The sequence below is a fragment of the Thunnus maccoyii genome, chromosome 2 (genome assembly GCF_910596095.1).
Source record: "Thunnus maccoyii chromosome 2, fThuMac1.1, whole genome shotgun sequence".
NCBI lineage: Eukaryota > Metazoa > Chordata > Actinopteri > Scombriformes > Scombridae > Thunnus > Thunnus maccoyii.
In genome coordinates, this window is record NC_056534.1 from 23,415,934 (window position 1) to 23,430,661 (window position 14,728).

At 38.5% G+C, this 14,728-nt stretch overlaps 1 protein-coding gene across 2 annotated transcripts; it reads right to left on the reverse strand.

Annotated features, from left to right (window-relative positions):
- Positions 1 to 418: 418 nt before the first annotated feature.
- Positions 419 to 14,404, reverse strand: dok1a (docking protein 1a). Of its 2 annotated transcripts, none has more exons than XM_042388108.1 (7): positions 14,250 to 14,404; positions 13,163 to 13,241; positions 5,356 to 5,495; positions 5,152 to 5,262; positions 4,762 to 4,831; positions 3,330 to 3,502; positions 419 to 3,157 (listed from the first exon to the last, which is right to left on the reverse strand). In XM_042388108.1, exons 1-7 carry the CDS (start codon positions 14,304 to 14,306, stop codon positions 2,228 to 2,230), a joined length of 1,560 nt encoding a protein of 519 aa, XP_042244042.1. In that variant the 5' UTR covers positions 14,307 to 14,404; the 3' UTR covers positions 419 to 2,227. The 2 variants fall into 2 exon arrangements, with proteins under 2 accessions (XP_042244042.1, XP_042244050.1); XM_042388116.1 differs by lacking the exon at positions 14,250 to 14,404 and adding an exon at positions 14,126 to 14,157.
- Positions 14,405 to 14,728: the final 324 nt, after the last annotated feature.

A 14,728-nucleotide genomic window follows, 5' to 3' on the forward strand; every position in this document is an offset into this window, starting at 1 on the left:
CTGAAACCAATTGCAAAACACATCAGACATCTTTTATGTCATTATGAGAAGTGTAATCGAAGAAAAAGACATCACCTGCAATAGTCGATATTATATACATCATGCTCACACTTGCGTGTGTGAGCAACATGATGTTGACTGCAGCTCATTTAATAGCCACCGGTGTCACTAATAAGAGGGAATTTCTGACTCTTACAAATAGAACTTTTAATGCTATAGCAAACATTCTTTAGGCAGACAGAATAGCAACTGATCTATCTGTTTATAGTGCAACCAAACGCATAATGTAGCTGGGAATGGTGGACTCCACCACTAACGATGAAATATGCTACACTGAAAGGTAGTTACAAATCTAAATAATTGAATGGCCATTGCTGAAAAAAAATGCCAACCATAACTACTGTCAAAAACAAGGTTTTATTCAATAACAATGTTAATACTGCAACAATAACTTTAAAGATCATCTCATCATGACAAAACATCCAAGTGATCGTGTCAGAATATGATACATGAACATACATGTAACACAATCTATCAGTACAAAATTAATCCAAATAGTACATTATTCTGGGGAGGGCATATTAAAACACTAGAGGAGTCTACAGAACAGAAGCAGGAACACCAGGGTATCAATAAGAATGCCAAGCAGACTCCCCAATAAAATTAACAAGGAGACTCTGGAAATTAGTGCCAGGGTTCAGGAGACTTTCTAGGTTTACTCTTTTTCTTGGGCAGAAAAATAATAATAGTAGCAGAAGTTGAGTAGAGTCATAAAGTCAGTGAGCTGGCTTACTGTAGTTTTTGTTTTTATACAGTAACATCTGTCTGACGTTTGCTTACATTAGCTAATATTAGACATCATAAGCTGCTGGTCATACCAGACCAGGTAAAGTTGTAGGGACAGACCCTTGAGTGTATAGAGTTGATCAATGGTGCATTTTAATGCTAATGAAGTGAACTTTGATTTATAAAAGGAGGAGTGTGTTTTTCTTTCAAAAGTTACATTGGCATGCTTTAAATACCAAAGAGAAATTAGTTGATTTGTATAAAATGAATGTGGCCAACACATACAACATTTTGTACAACATTCATTTGTGGTTAAAAAAAAAGTAAATATATTTACATATAAAAATATGATCTATATTGGTTATGTGTTCATGGAACAGCCTAGTTTGTTCAGATAGAAAGAGGTGTGGGCAATACATAACTTTTACTAATACTTTCAGAAATGCTCTATAAAAGCAACAAATACTTATTTCGTCTGCTATTTATACAGCATTATAACAAAAAATCAGACACACATGAAAAGCAATGATATGACATTCTTTGTAAACATGCTTATTTGAGTTACTCAACAAAACAATATCATAAGAAAACTAATCAACATGGATTTAATAATTTAATATATTGTCAACCTTATGGCATTAGAAAAATATATCATGTATCCCTGTGCAGTGCATACAAATTGTCTGAAATTTGCAAATTCAGTCCATTGATTAGATTTTTTTTTAGTTATTCTCGGAATATTTACAAAACATTTTTACATTGAGACTGTCTTGATTTAATTGAACAGTTTTATCATCTTGATACGGTTTGAATTTGTGCTTGTGCTCACATTGTCCAGGCTGTGGAAGAACACCCTATATGCCCCAGAATGTGAATATGTCAATCTAGCAATAGTGTTAATAGAGGAGGTTCTCTAATGCAGTTTTGAACAGAAGGTCTCAGTGATATTTGTCCCTACATGGATACTGTTGGGTCCCTGTTAAAATATAGATTCACATTTTTTCAAAATACTGTGCATTAAGAGAATTCTTCCAAATGAGCTTCCAGTGTAAAAGATATGGGAAAAAATCCACAGCTCTCATTCGTGCAAAATAAATTCCAAAGTTTACTTGAGGTTAATATGAGGCTTCAGCAGTTAGTCAAAGGGAGTATCTTCCAAAGTTGGGCTTTTTAGGGTGGAATTCCCTCTTTAAGCATTTTCAGCTGTAGAACTCAGAAATTTGTCCCTCTCTAAGAAAGGTTAGTTTAGTAAGCCAAACCATTACACATACAGTAAATTTTAATTTGTTCACAACTAGTTGATTTTTGAATAGACAGTAACACATGAATGGACACAAGCAAATTGTTTGAATACATACACACAACAGCAAGTGCAGTTAGGCTTTACATACTGCAGAAGTAGGTAAAGCATTTTGGTACTCAGTTGATTTAAATGGCTGAATTAAATAATGCCCAGGTTTTCATAGATGACATCATCAAGAGATTGGTCCGAGGCTTTTGCTGTGGTCATACTGGTGGTAACAGGGGAAGAGGACGCAGAGAAGGACGGGGTGGTGTTAGAAGATGAAGAGGGACTAGAAGTTGGAGTTGTTTTGCAAACTTGAGCATAAAGGTGGGCAAATGGGTCTGGTTTGGTTTCATTTTTATGAGACTCCTTCTTGCTCAGGGGCTCAGTATAAATGGGTTCATCATCTGCAAAACCCTTCATCTTTCCTTTGCTCTTAACGACATTCGGTTTGCTCTGGACTGGGCTGACTTTGTCATACACCTCTGAGTAGATTGAATCTTGGTGACTGATGATGAAGCAGGGAGTGGAGGAATCAGAAGGCAGAGTGACGGGTTCTCTTGAACTGGGGGGTTGAAGTGGAAGAACGCTTGCAGGGTCTACATACAGAGCTGTGGTCACTTGGGGTTTTGGCGTAGATTGGAGGCAATCAGCTGGGTCAGCATATACAGCTTCTGATTGGCCACCATGACAAACTCCAGAGGGGCTGTCATGTGTGGGGACCAATGGGAGAGGCATGAGGGTGATAGGAGCTGGCTGTGCTGACCCACATTCTGATGAACCAACTGGATCTTCTTGAACATGCACACTCTCTTCTGATGTCTTCTCCTGTGTCCGCAGTTTGTTTTCCAGAATGGAAGCCATACTGGTCATATCAGGTATTTTTGGGAGAGGGGAATGAGCCTGTATGTTGGTTACAATAACTCTCTCACCCTCTTGGTTATGGTTGCCTGAAGTACCAGATGAAGACTTCTGTTTGATGGTACTTTGAATCAGGGAGAATATTTTCTCAGGCTGCTGTGTCTCAAAGGTGAAGGTTCCAGGACCAGAGTCGCAGCGTCTGCCTGCTTCAATTGTTAAGGCCAGCTGATAAGTAAACACAAAGAGCCATATAAGGTATCTTCATGTAATGAAAATTCTAAGAATGAAAAACAATGCAATGCAACACCTTTGCAATCCAATCCATGTGAAACTTTTATTATTTAGTTTTAAAATTCAGGAAAGCTGGGTCGATTGCTTAGGATATTGCAAACCTTACCTTATCTTTTCCATATCGCCTCAGCAGTTCGTATGGCCATTCTCTAATAACATTCATCTTCTGTGTTTCTCTCAGAAGTAGCGATTCTTGCCCCACCTGCAGCCAGTATGACCCCTGGAGGCCGCAACGTAATGCTGCATCTGTCCTCTGCACCACCACCCAGAACTCTGAGGCTGGAGAGAAGAGAGAGAATCCTCTCAGTCACTATTGTGAAAATAAAATAGCTTGCAGTTTGATAAAGCAGAACATTGTTCAATCCTCAATACTTAGGGCCAAATCCACAAAGAATGGATTGAACCCGCTAATAGCACTGTGAATCACGTAGTATTTGCGCCTGCAATCTGCCCTGCTTTAAGGTCCTATTCACAAAAGACTTTTTTTATAATATGCCGGCGAAAACATGCCCATAAAGTTCTGCAGCTGAGTGCAATTTGCTCATTTGCTCATTTTTAGCGGCCGCAGAAGCCTTTGTGGATTTGGCCCTTAGAGTTTGAGATGCCCTGTGGAGTTTTCTTGTAAACAAACAAGTTATATTTACATTGAGTGTTCCTCACCAAAAGACCACCAAAAATTTGTTGAATGAATTTACTCATAAAACATTTGCAAAGCCGATTTTGAAAGTATTTTAAATCCTACATTCAAGTTTACTAGCTTGCAGTCTTCTTCTTCCCTGCCTTTGTTGGCACATTGCTGTGTTTCTCGGTGGATTACCGTCACCTGTAGATCACTGTAATAGTGTGAAACCATTGGCAAGACTGTGTATTGCGCCACCCACATGCACGTGTGTCCTTGTGTCCATGCACAAATGAGACAAACAACACATGTACCCACTCAATAGCACTACTAGAGGTCAGAAACTCTTAAGAGTACCTTTAACATACTCTACCGAAAACCTACTGTATGTTTTGATCAAATGTGGGCATGAAAAGTTAGCTCTAAGAAAGTTGTAGCCTGCCCCTTCCTGGAGGACGGCAGCTATAGTTAACAGTAGTTACAATAGATTCACAACAAACAGTTTTACTGCCGTTCATTATTTGCTCAATATGTTCTAAATACTCATATTTTTGCCAAAATATACCAAAACAACCTATCTATTTAGGTTTGTTTCATGCAGACACATTTGCTTACATTGGCTGCAAATTACAAACAAGTTACCTCCCCCATGTGTGTGCTAAGTGCAGCCAATCACCACTTTAATAAGTACACTTTTGAACTCGCTCGACTCAATCATTTTCTTGTTAAGTTTCTTTTACATACCATCAACAACAAATCTCCTCTAAACAGGACAGGTAAGAGATAAGTGTCACATTAAGAGAAGTGATGACAGTAGGATTATGGTGGGTTGCGGAAGTAATGAAACACAGAGAGGAGAAAAAATGGCAAAATAGAGGAGAAGATGAAAGAGTAGGAGCAGAGTACAGGGGAGATTTACCTTCCTTTACTGTGGCATATATCTGGTTTTCTTCCATATGAAACTGATTAGGGCTCGAGCCACCACCTCTCTGAGAGACAAAGACACAGAGAGAGTGAGGGGAAGAAAAGAGTTGTTACACTAAATCAAATTACAAAAGAATGCCTTTGGAACAGGTGTTGTATGCAAACTTGACTAATTACTCTGAACTCTGCTGAGCCATAAAAACTACCTTTTATCCCAATTAGTCGATAATTACAGTATAGCACACCTAAATACTGTTGATGATGAGCTCTCAGAACTTCTCTTGGCTTTTTTACAGGACACTGATGTAACCTGTTTTGCCTGAAGTAATAATTATCAAGGTACTAACCATTAATACAATTTAGGTAATTTCTGCCCCCCTCTCACCTGAAAGGTGCTTTGACACAGTTTTTCCACCCAGTCCACGCAGTCGTCTTTGAGTGCAGCAAACACCATTGTTCTGTCCTGTGTCTCCACACAAAATGCTGACATGTTCTCCTGCAAACAGCACAGAGAGCAGCTTGTAGTATTTTCATCTGTTTTAACTATTACTGATAAATGCAAACATTATAAACACCCAGAAAAACTGACCATGGGACAGGCCTCAGCATTTGGGGGGAGTCTGAGGACACTAATCAGCTCGGACAGTCGGACCACTTTCAGCTTCCTGTCCCCATGAGGCTGGTGATGTCTCCTGACCACAGCGCTGTGATCACCTCCTGCCCCGCCCCCTGCAGGATACATGATGGACAAACAGACACAGGCCTGTTAGGTTCAAATATATGCCCATCAGCAAAGAGTTACAACTCATATCTGAAGATTATTTTATTCAAAATATCTTTCCACCTTAAACACCTTTCCCAGAGCAGGCCTGTATTTTGTGAAAAAGAATTATATGATGTGTAATGTATTAATTAATCTCTTGAACAACATGATTAATGTGTGTGAATGCATCAGTATTGGTTCTAATATATCATACTCTCAGAAATAAGGGACAAACCACCTCATCAAGCTTATTTGCCAAACACATACAGCAATCACATACACTTTGTATTGTTGTAAACCCGTTTCAGCAGAGAGAGTATTCTAGACTGCATAACACACACTTTCTCAGGATGGAGAAACTGCACAAGGCAACTTTCCTGAATGCCAAATTGCCACAGGTGATATCTTTAAGCAGGAGGTGTGAGTAGCCTTTTGGCTGACAGATGTAGCAATTTTCCCTTAAAAGAAACCTGTAGGTTTAAATCTATTTACTTTACACCAGCGTTTCCCAAACTTAGGCTCGCAACCCAAAATGGGTAACAGTTCTATGATATGTGAATTCATTTTGAAAATTAAAATAGAAGATGAGTGTTCTTTTTTGCTACGCTGGTCTGTTCAGCTCAGATGCTATGTGTGCCCCCCCCCCTCACGATCCTGGACCTGAAAACATGTTCATGCTCTCTGGCATAGGCGGGGCTGAGGTAACGTTGAGTGTGACTTCTGTGATTCCCTTGCTCTCACTCTCATGCATGATGTCGAAATGAAAATACGAGAGTTCATAAACTTTGGTTTCACCAAAGCCATTCTAAATGCAGAGCAGAGGCCTCAATGTATTTTATGTGGGGAGATGCTCAGTAATAAGAACTTTAAAATGAACAAAGTCAAAAGAATGTTTCCTCTGCAAAGAAGAGATGTTCAGGAGACAATGTGTTGAATTTAGTGGCATCTAGCAGAACAGACTTAGCAGAAATGGAGTATAATATTCATAAGTATGTTTTAATTAGTGTATAATCACCTGAAATTAAAAAGCTTGTGTTTTCGTTACCTTAGAATGAGCACTTTATATCTATATAGGGAGTGGGTCTTCTTCCATGGAACCCACTATGTTGCACCGCCATGTTTTTACAGTAGCCCAGAATGGACAAACCAAACACTGACTCCAGAGAGGGCCTTTCACATTTTTCACAGCCACCATAGATTCTCCTACAAGCTTGGAAGAGGGGGTCAGTTTGTTGCAATCTGCGACCTCACTGCTAGATGCCACTAAATCCTACACACTGGTCCTTTAAGGTGACAGTGTTTTGACGGTGGAAAAGTAAGTCGTGTTTGTGTAACATTTGAATTGTTTTGTGTGTCTGTTACTTTCACTGGTTAGATGGTGACTAGTATGTATGTTGCTAGCTAGCTAACATTACTTGTCAGTGTTAGCCATGATGGCTGACGTTATCTTGCTAGCTGCAACTGACATTAGCCTGCGAATTGGAGATGAAATAAAGTTAGCTAGCTAGCCATAAAGTTTATTTTTTCACTTTTCACAAGGTTCTCCTGTATTTGCTCATTTACCAAACTGGTTCCGTGTCGCAGCAACAGCCAACACCACACAACAGTCATGCACGACATTCCGCCCCTAACTCGCAGACTTGTCCCTAATGCGGATTAGACAACAAAGTGCATTTATTCAACATTGTTTTGACAGTGGAAGAGTCAGTTATGTGTTTTTTATGTTTGTATTAGTTAAGTGTGTATGTGTGTTAGTTTCCATGCCAGTCAAATGTCAGAAATTCTGTATGTATTCTGTATTCAGTATGTGTGTGTGTGACTAATGTGATGGTGACCAGTGAGAGTGGTGATTTTTAACGATAATATCCTCTCTTTCATCTACTAGGCATTCAAAGGGAACAGAGCAGCACTGAAGGCATCATACCAAGTCAGCCTCCACATTGCCAAGGCAAAGAATCCCCATTCCATTGGGGAGCAGCTGATAAAACCATGTTAAAAGATGTGTGTGTGTATGTGTGTCTCTCTCTTTTGGGTGAGAAAGCAGCAAACAAAGTTGAGTCTGTCAAGGACATGGCAGAAGATATTCAAAAGTCGGTTACAGAGGGAATATATTGAACACAAAACATTTTCACTGCAGCTAGATTAGTCATATGTTAGCATAACATAGCATAACATTGCACATGGCTAAGCACAAGAATATTTAATGTTGTTGGTGTACATGTTTTGATTTGATTTAATGGTGTTCATTGAGCTTAATTGTACAATGTCTGTTCATAATTTAGATTTTGGATAGTGACGCCGCTGAGGTGATGTTAGTTTATACTTCACACATGTATTCATAGGACTGGAGTTACTAACACATTTTGCATTCACACTAACTAACATATTTTTTAACTTGGCACCGTGTCCTACAGGAATTGGCTTTAAACACAGACAGAGAGGAAACTCAAAGTTCCCGCTTTATAAACTCCTTTGTTTCTGACCTGGGAGGCAGGACAAAGACACACACACACACGACCTGAGACGTCATTTTGGACATGAGTCCATCACTTTGTCAAACATTTTGAATCTTTTGAGTTTTGCTTGCAATTCACACAGACACACACACACACATATTGTGATTTTGGTTGTAGTTATTAAGTTAATTGTTAATCAGAGTTCCCTATTGATGGTTAGTATATTTAATTAGACTGAAATAATTAATTGGTTATCAATTTTCCCTGTCTTTTACAGTAATGCCCTGAAGAGGACTTAATGTAAATTAAGTCATATTACTTAATAGAATTATGAATTATTTCTGATAATTATTATTTATTTCTGATAGCCAAATTTAATCTAAATGCCCTACATAAAATGGTGCATGATCCCTACAACACAAAAACAACAGGAGAGGATATTTTCAGAGTGGTGGACTCAAATTTGAAAGACTTCAAATTGGAAAGGATTAACTGTATTGCATTGCAAGCATTACAGCATGACCTAGGAGGTTTTTGATGTAGTTGTGAGAGTAGTGAATCTAATCAAAAAGCAACCACTACAATCAAGGCTCTTCGCAGAGATATGCAGGGAAATGGGGGCAGAGCATGAGCACCGGCTCGTTCTGCAGAGAGTGTGGACGCAGAAGGAAGAGGTCATGGCCTACCTCAAGAATGAAGACCCTAACCTTGCCAAGCATTTTCAGGAATGGCAAGATTTGCCTATATCTTGAAGTCATTTTTAATAAGCTCGACACACTGAACACAAAGGAAAGGAGAACAACATTTTGGAGCTGGAAGATGGAATTCAAGGATTCACTGCACGCCTGAATCTGTGGCAGTCCCAGCTGGGTGCAGGAGAACTGGCAATGTTTCCTGTCCTCTCTGCCTACTAAGAGACCACAGGTGTTCCCCTGAGTGGCTCTGTGAAGCAGGACATAGTTGAGCACATGTCTGGTCTACAGGACTCACAAGGATCTCAAAACCTTTAGTGGGTGAAGTATCCCTTACAAGCTATGTCATCACTATAGCTGGTTTAAGTCAGACAGAGTTAGAGGCACTGGTCACACTGCAGCTCAACTATGGCAGTAATGCCTTTTGAGACAATCACCCTCTCACAGTTTTGGATTGCTCATTTCCAGGTAGAGTTCTCCTGCTTAACTAGGAAAGCTGTAGATGTGTTGATTCAGTTTGGCACCGAGATACTGAATCTAGGTTTTCCAATCTAGCATACCTGAAAAACAAATACAGAAATAGACTAAATGCACAGCATGACCTCAGACTTTCAAAAACCAAGCCCAGAATAGATGTGCTGGTTGAAAACTTCAACCAACCACACACCTCTCATTAGATTTCATTGTGCCATTGAGGAAATATTACAGCCCTTCTAGCATCAGAATGTTGCTCAGTGTTGGGGTTTAAGGTTGAGGGACGGAGGGAGGGGAAATGGAGAAATGGAGAGTTGAGAAAGGAGTGAGAAATAGAAAGGTGAGTAGAACATGTTTGTTCATTTAAAAGTGTTACAAAATTGTATGTACATGTTTTGAGGTGGTGAGAAACTTAACATTACACTCAGCAAATTTGATTATTGTTGTCATGCACTTTTATGATGAAATAAATACATTTCATATACATTTTAAATTCATGGTTTGTTGTGTTCTTTATCAGTAGTTTAAATGTAGATGTTATGGCAATTCATGATGTATTTTTTTTTCTTTTTTTCTCTTTTGGGTCTCAAGCTGAAAACGTTTGGGAACTCCTCCTTTACACCAGTGATATGCAGTAAATGGAAATACAGTATCTGTTGAAGACAATCCAGTCAACAGCATTGAGCTGTCACTGGATAATAATTAATATTCATTTAATGTTATTAATGTTTACAAATAGTTCTGCCTTGTTTTACTAAATGGGGCTCAGAGACCAAGAGCTTCTATTCTGTTTATGTTGAAGCATCTCAGGTGTTCAGATGTTTGCCATAGTTACTTTAAAATATTGTTTTGAAGTTGGCTGTCATATCTTGGTCATTTGCCCAAAGGTTCATCTGGTGTTACTGGATTTACACACAAATCTTTGAATGTACTTTAATTCTTCATTTGTTCTTTTTATGTCCAGATGTCAGTTTTGGAATGTTGATGTTGATTTTTTAAAGCAACTTTAATAGAATGATGAAGAAAAACAAAATACCTATACACAATATGAGTGTGATTGTCAGAATAGCACATGTATGTGCTGAATATCATGTCACATGGAAGGGATATGGCGCCATCTTGTGAAAGCAGACTGTGATTTCAGTGCTGCTTCACATGCAAAAGAAATGATGTTGATGGGATGACAAGTAATTTCAACATGTTTTAAATGAATTCATCTTCACATTCTCAAAACATATGCTCTGACATCACTGATTGTAATAATAGAAGAAGTGCGACATGCTTGTTTCAGCTTATACACATTATCCATGTATAACTGCACCTGAAGTGAGATTGAATTCCAGAACCTTTGGTAAATACACTGTCTCTCTTGTTTTGTGTGAATCTATTTCCATTTTTTTTCTCTTTTCTTTAGAAGGAACAACCACAGAGCAACGTGAAACATTACCAGCTGGTTTCCTGCTGCCCCACAGTGAGGACAAAGAAGAATAAAACAGCATAAAAACAAGACAAACAGAGACACAATAAAAAATTGACAAGTTAGACAAAATCATTCTTCATATATAGGGGCTAAACAACAGACCCATTTTTAAGAGTGAATATTGAATAACAGAATACAGCATTTGTCAGGAAATAGCAAGAAAAAGTAAATGTATACAGACAGGTCACACAGAATTCAAAGGGAAGAATTTTGATTCTGTATAAATCTGAAGTTTATTCTCCCTTATTTCTTTATGCCAAAATAATTATTGTTAATGCTATGAATGTAAAATGTATTTTGTAGATCAGATAAAACTTGTGTTTTCCCAATAGAACTAAAAGTCTCATACACCTACTTGACAAGCAAAGCAAAACACTGCACGCTGTTACACTTTGGACTTTGGACACTAACACACTAACAACACCTTTAGGTGGAGGACTTTGACAGACCTAAGTTGACTCATTAGTTAATCTCTGGTGTATTTGTGACTCTCGCCAGCATTCAGGAGTCCTATTTTGACAAAATAGTTTTTTAAAATGACTTCCTGTCTCATTTTGCTTTTTCTAACCACTTTTCACTGATACTGATGGAAAACATCATGAGTTGAAGGAAAGATAAAGAGATAATTCATAGAAATAAACAATGGCAAAGTACATGTAAAAAAAAACTATACACATTTAAAAAAGTTATACTAATAAATTGTACTCAAGTAAATAAGAACTAAATACCAAATCAAATTATATACACAAAAACACTAGATACTAGAGGTCAAAATCTTCATATTCATGTCTTCAGCATAGCCTTTTAAGAACATAAAGGTCAGGCTGAAATTTGTCAAAATTTCTTTGAGAAGCCCTGTGTATGGCAGATTGGAGTGATGAGGTTCATGGCTCTGAAATCTATAACATGTATTTACTGGACAAAATCAGAAACACCTGCATTGTGAGCTGGAATTAATTCTTTCCTTTTACACAACAGGAGACTCCTGTTTCAGGCTCTAGAAGCACTGCAGCTCCTTCCTCGTCCTCTCTGACTAATTCAACCAGCTTTTATCATGGCAGCCACTTAGGCACTTTCAGGTCAACTCACTCTGTTTGGAAGCCTCCAAATTGACTGTCCTCACAAACACCCTGCCTCAGTGTGCATCATCACATCCTTTTGGGACCCACCTTAGCTGGAACATGGTCATCACACACAGCAGCATTCATAACAGTACACAGAGTCTAACATCCACTTAGTTACACCACACTTCACTTTCCTCACTGCAGCTGAAGTACTTTCAACTACTTTGCCCGTCTGCACCCCACAGTTAACTTTCTCCACCACTTACGGCTGATTATGTGTTCCCTTTTTTGAAGTCATGTTACTCATGTTATCATTCTAAAACACCTCTTCATGTTACTTTTTGTTCTTTGGATTATTCAATATGTACAGCATGTGTAATATGTGCACAAGTGAAGCCTGCATGCAAGTTCACACGGATTACTCAAGAGGCAATGCGTCATGCAAATGCATCCGCTGAGCTTACATAAGACCATCTCCAATTCTGGGGTCTATTTAAGCTGTCAAACTCACTGCTCATGTTCTGCTGCTGCCGCTCGCCCTGCTGCTGCATACACGTCACACACATCCACCACCACCACACAGCATCCACCTGTGGGCTGTTTCTCCATGATTCCCCATGACAGGCGCTGCACTCATCTCTCCCTGCTTGTGCTTTCTCTGGCTTTATGTTTAGCTTCTCAGGGATTCTTGTTTTCAGCCGTTGTTCTACCCAACCTCTGATATATTTTGGGCATACAGTTTGGTGAAGAGCATTTCAGATGCACCATTCTGTGTAAGACGGGGTCTATTGTAACTAATTTAACTAATTTAATCCAAACTGTAACTGGAGGATAAGTGTATATGAAATATATCAAATATGAAGTTTAGTGTTACAAGATGAATTAAAGGATAATCCCTTTTTTTTAGCACTGGGCCTTATTTTGTTCATCATTCCTATTGTATCCATCAACCTGATGAGGCAAGAACCAGTCAGACAGGCAGACGTAAACAAAGCCCCAGTTTAGACAATGCTTTTTTTGGAAGAGAAAATGATAAAGGACTACCGACCTGTCCATCCATCATCCATTACAGTTTACAGACAAACTTCCTGGTTTAACTTTGACCTTCTACACAGCCACACAGCTGTGTAATGATCGATTATTGCTGACATTTTGGATGGGCTTTAGTATTGAATTTCCACCAGGTTGGCAGGCTTGCAAGAGACACATTACAAAAATAAGCAGATGTAGCAGATATTCTGACTTTTAGTCCCTAGTATGGATCTAACTCCAAAAAGATTTTCCCATAATGCATCTTAATAGCTTCTTCCATTAGACTTCCCTGCCTAGTGAAAGCAATTGAACTTGTGTTCCCAGATCTAGCTTGGTGAGTGCAATGTTATTAAAACCAAAAGAAATTATAGCAAAAACTACAAGGCAATTGTAATGATGAACTGGAAGTGCTGAAACAAGATAACATTAGCGTACCTCCCATATTCTGGATCTCCAGTCGACCCACTCCATTGCTGCTGTGGGGAAACAGAGACAAGCACACTGGCTTCCATTTCTGAGAGGAGAGAGACAGAGGAAGAAGATGCTGGTTATGACAGAATAATACTAACTACAATATAGCGTGAATGTGTCACCGACTAGTTACATAGTTGAAGCTTATGATGGATTAAATACTTTTCTCCTCTTCCTGAGCTATCTAAACACACACCCTCAACCTAAACATTTCGTCATGGAAGTGATAGTTTTGATCCTCCCACGTGTTACACAGAAAGTAAATATTAGTCACATCCTACTGTATCTGTGTAATCTCTGACACAGTCCTCCTATCAACATAAAATAAGAAATGCATGCCTATTCTTATAAGTTTTGTAGTGCTGTTAAGTAACAAATATCATGTTAACTTTTAAACTTATATTATAGCACTAGAAGTCACTGACATATCCTTTATTTTATCTGATGCATTTAAATATATTTACAGTGATTTGTAATTGATTATGTGAAATGAATCCTTAGCCTTTGCATCTCTAAAATTACTTTAGGTGTGATGGTTGAGACTACAATCAGTCAGTGCACTGATAGCACATTTTGTGAATGCGTGCTTTGTGTCAGTGCAGCGCAGGAATGTGTTACATGGATACTGAGTTGTGTTCCAACTTGTCTACTTGCTCTGGTTTCTCGTTAGAGCAACACACAGAAAGGCTCAGAGCTTTTCAACCATAAGCTTCGGCTCGTGTTTCATTCTTTCGGCTAACTGTGGAATCTGAACGAAACTATGACAAAAGCATTGAGCAATGTAGTAATTTACTGTGGGCCAGTAAAACGGTATATCATCTTTCTGAGTCACTTATTAACTATTTATGTAGCGTCAAGTCAGTTTTCTGAGTTTTCCTATCAGGTTGATATGATAATGTTCCCATTACTGTACCCTTAATACTTAACAATTATTAAGCGCTGTTAGCAAACAAGGTTCAACGTCATGTCATCTGCTTGACTCTGGAATGAGCACTAAAAGCAACTCACTGAAAAAGAACAGCAGACTAGATTATAATATCTCTGTACTCACTTTGCCAGCTTTGAGTGGTTGGAGGTAAACCTTCCCTGTTTTGGTCTGAGAGTCCATCTATGACGCTTGAGTACTTCACTGCTGGCCTTTGGATTCAGAATCACATATGAGGTTTTCTTTTTTTTCCTTTTGGTGAATAGCAGGGTCGGGGTGTGTCCATAGTCAAACATTCTTGAAATATGATCCTCATAGGTGTGCACACATACGCACGTATAGGTGTAACCATGATTGCAACAGTGAGGGAGACAGATCTAGTTTAGGATAGATAGATAAACGTATTCACAATTTACATGTAAATCATTTTATTTATTTAAATTAACACATTTAAACATAAACCAAAATGAGTTAAATATAAACTTAATGTAGTCCCACTTAAGGTCTAATCATCATAATAATCACAAACTTCGATCTTTCTCACATTTAAATATACTGATTAATTTAATATAAATATATAGGGTTGCTCTTGTCTTACACTCGTT

Coding starts and splice junctions, on each gene's coding strand:
- dok1a (XM_042388108.1), bottom strand. CDS start 14,306: ATGGACTCTCAGACCAAAACAGGGAAGGTTTACCTCCAACCACTCAAA. Junction 4,832..5,151: donor TGTGTCAAAGCACCTTTCAG/GTGAGAGGGGGG, acceptor TTTGTCTCTCAG/AGAGGTGGTGGCTCGAGCCC. Junction 3,158..3,329: donor GGCGATATGGAAAAGATAAG/GTAAGGTTTGCA, acceptor TTTACTTATCAG/CTGGCCTTAACAATTGAAGC.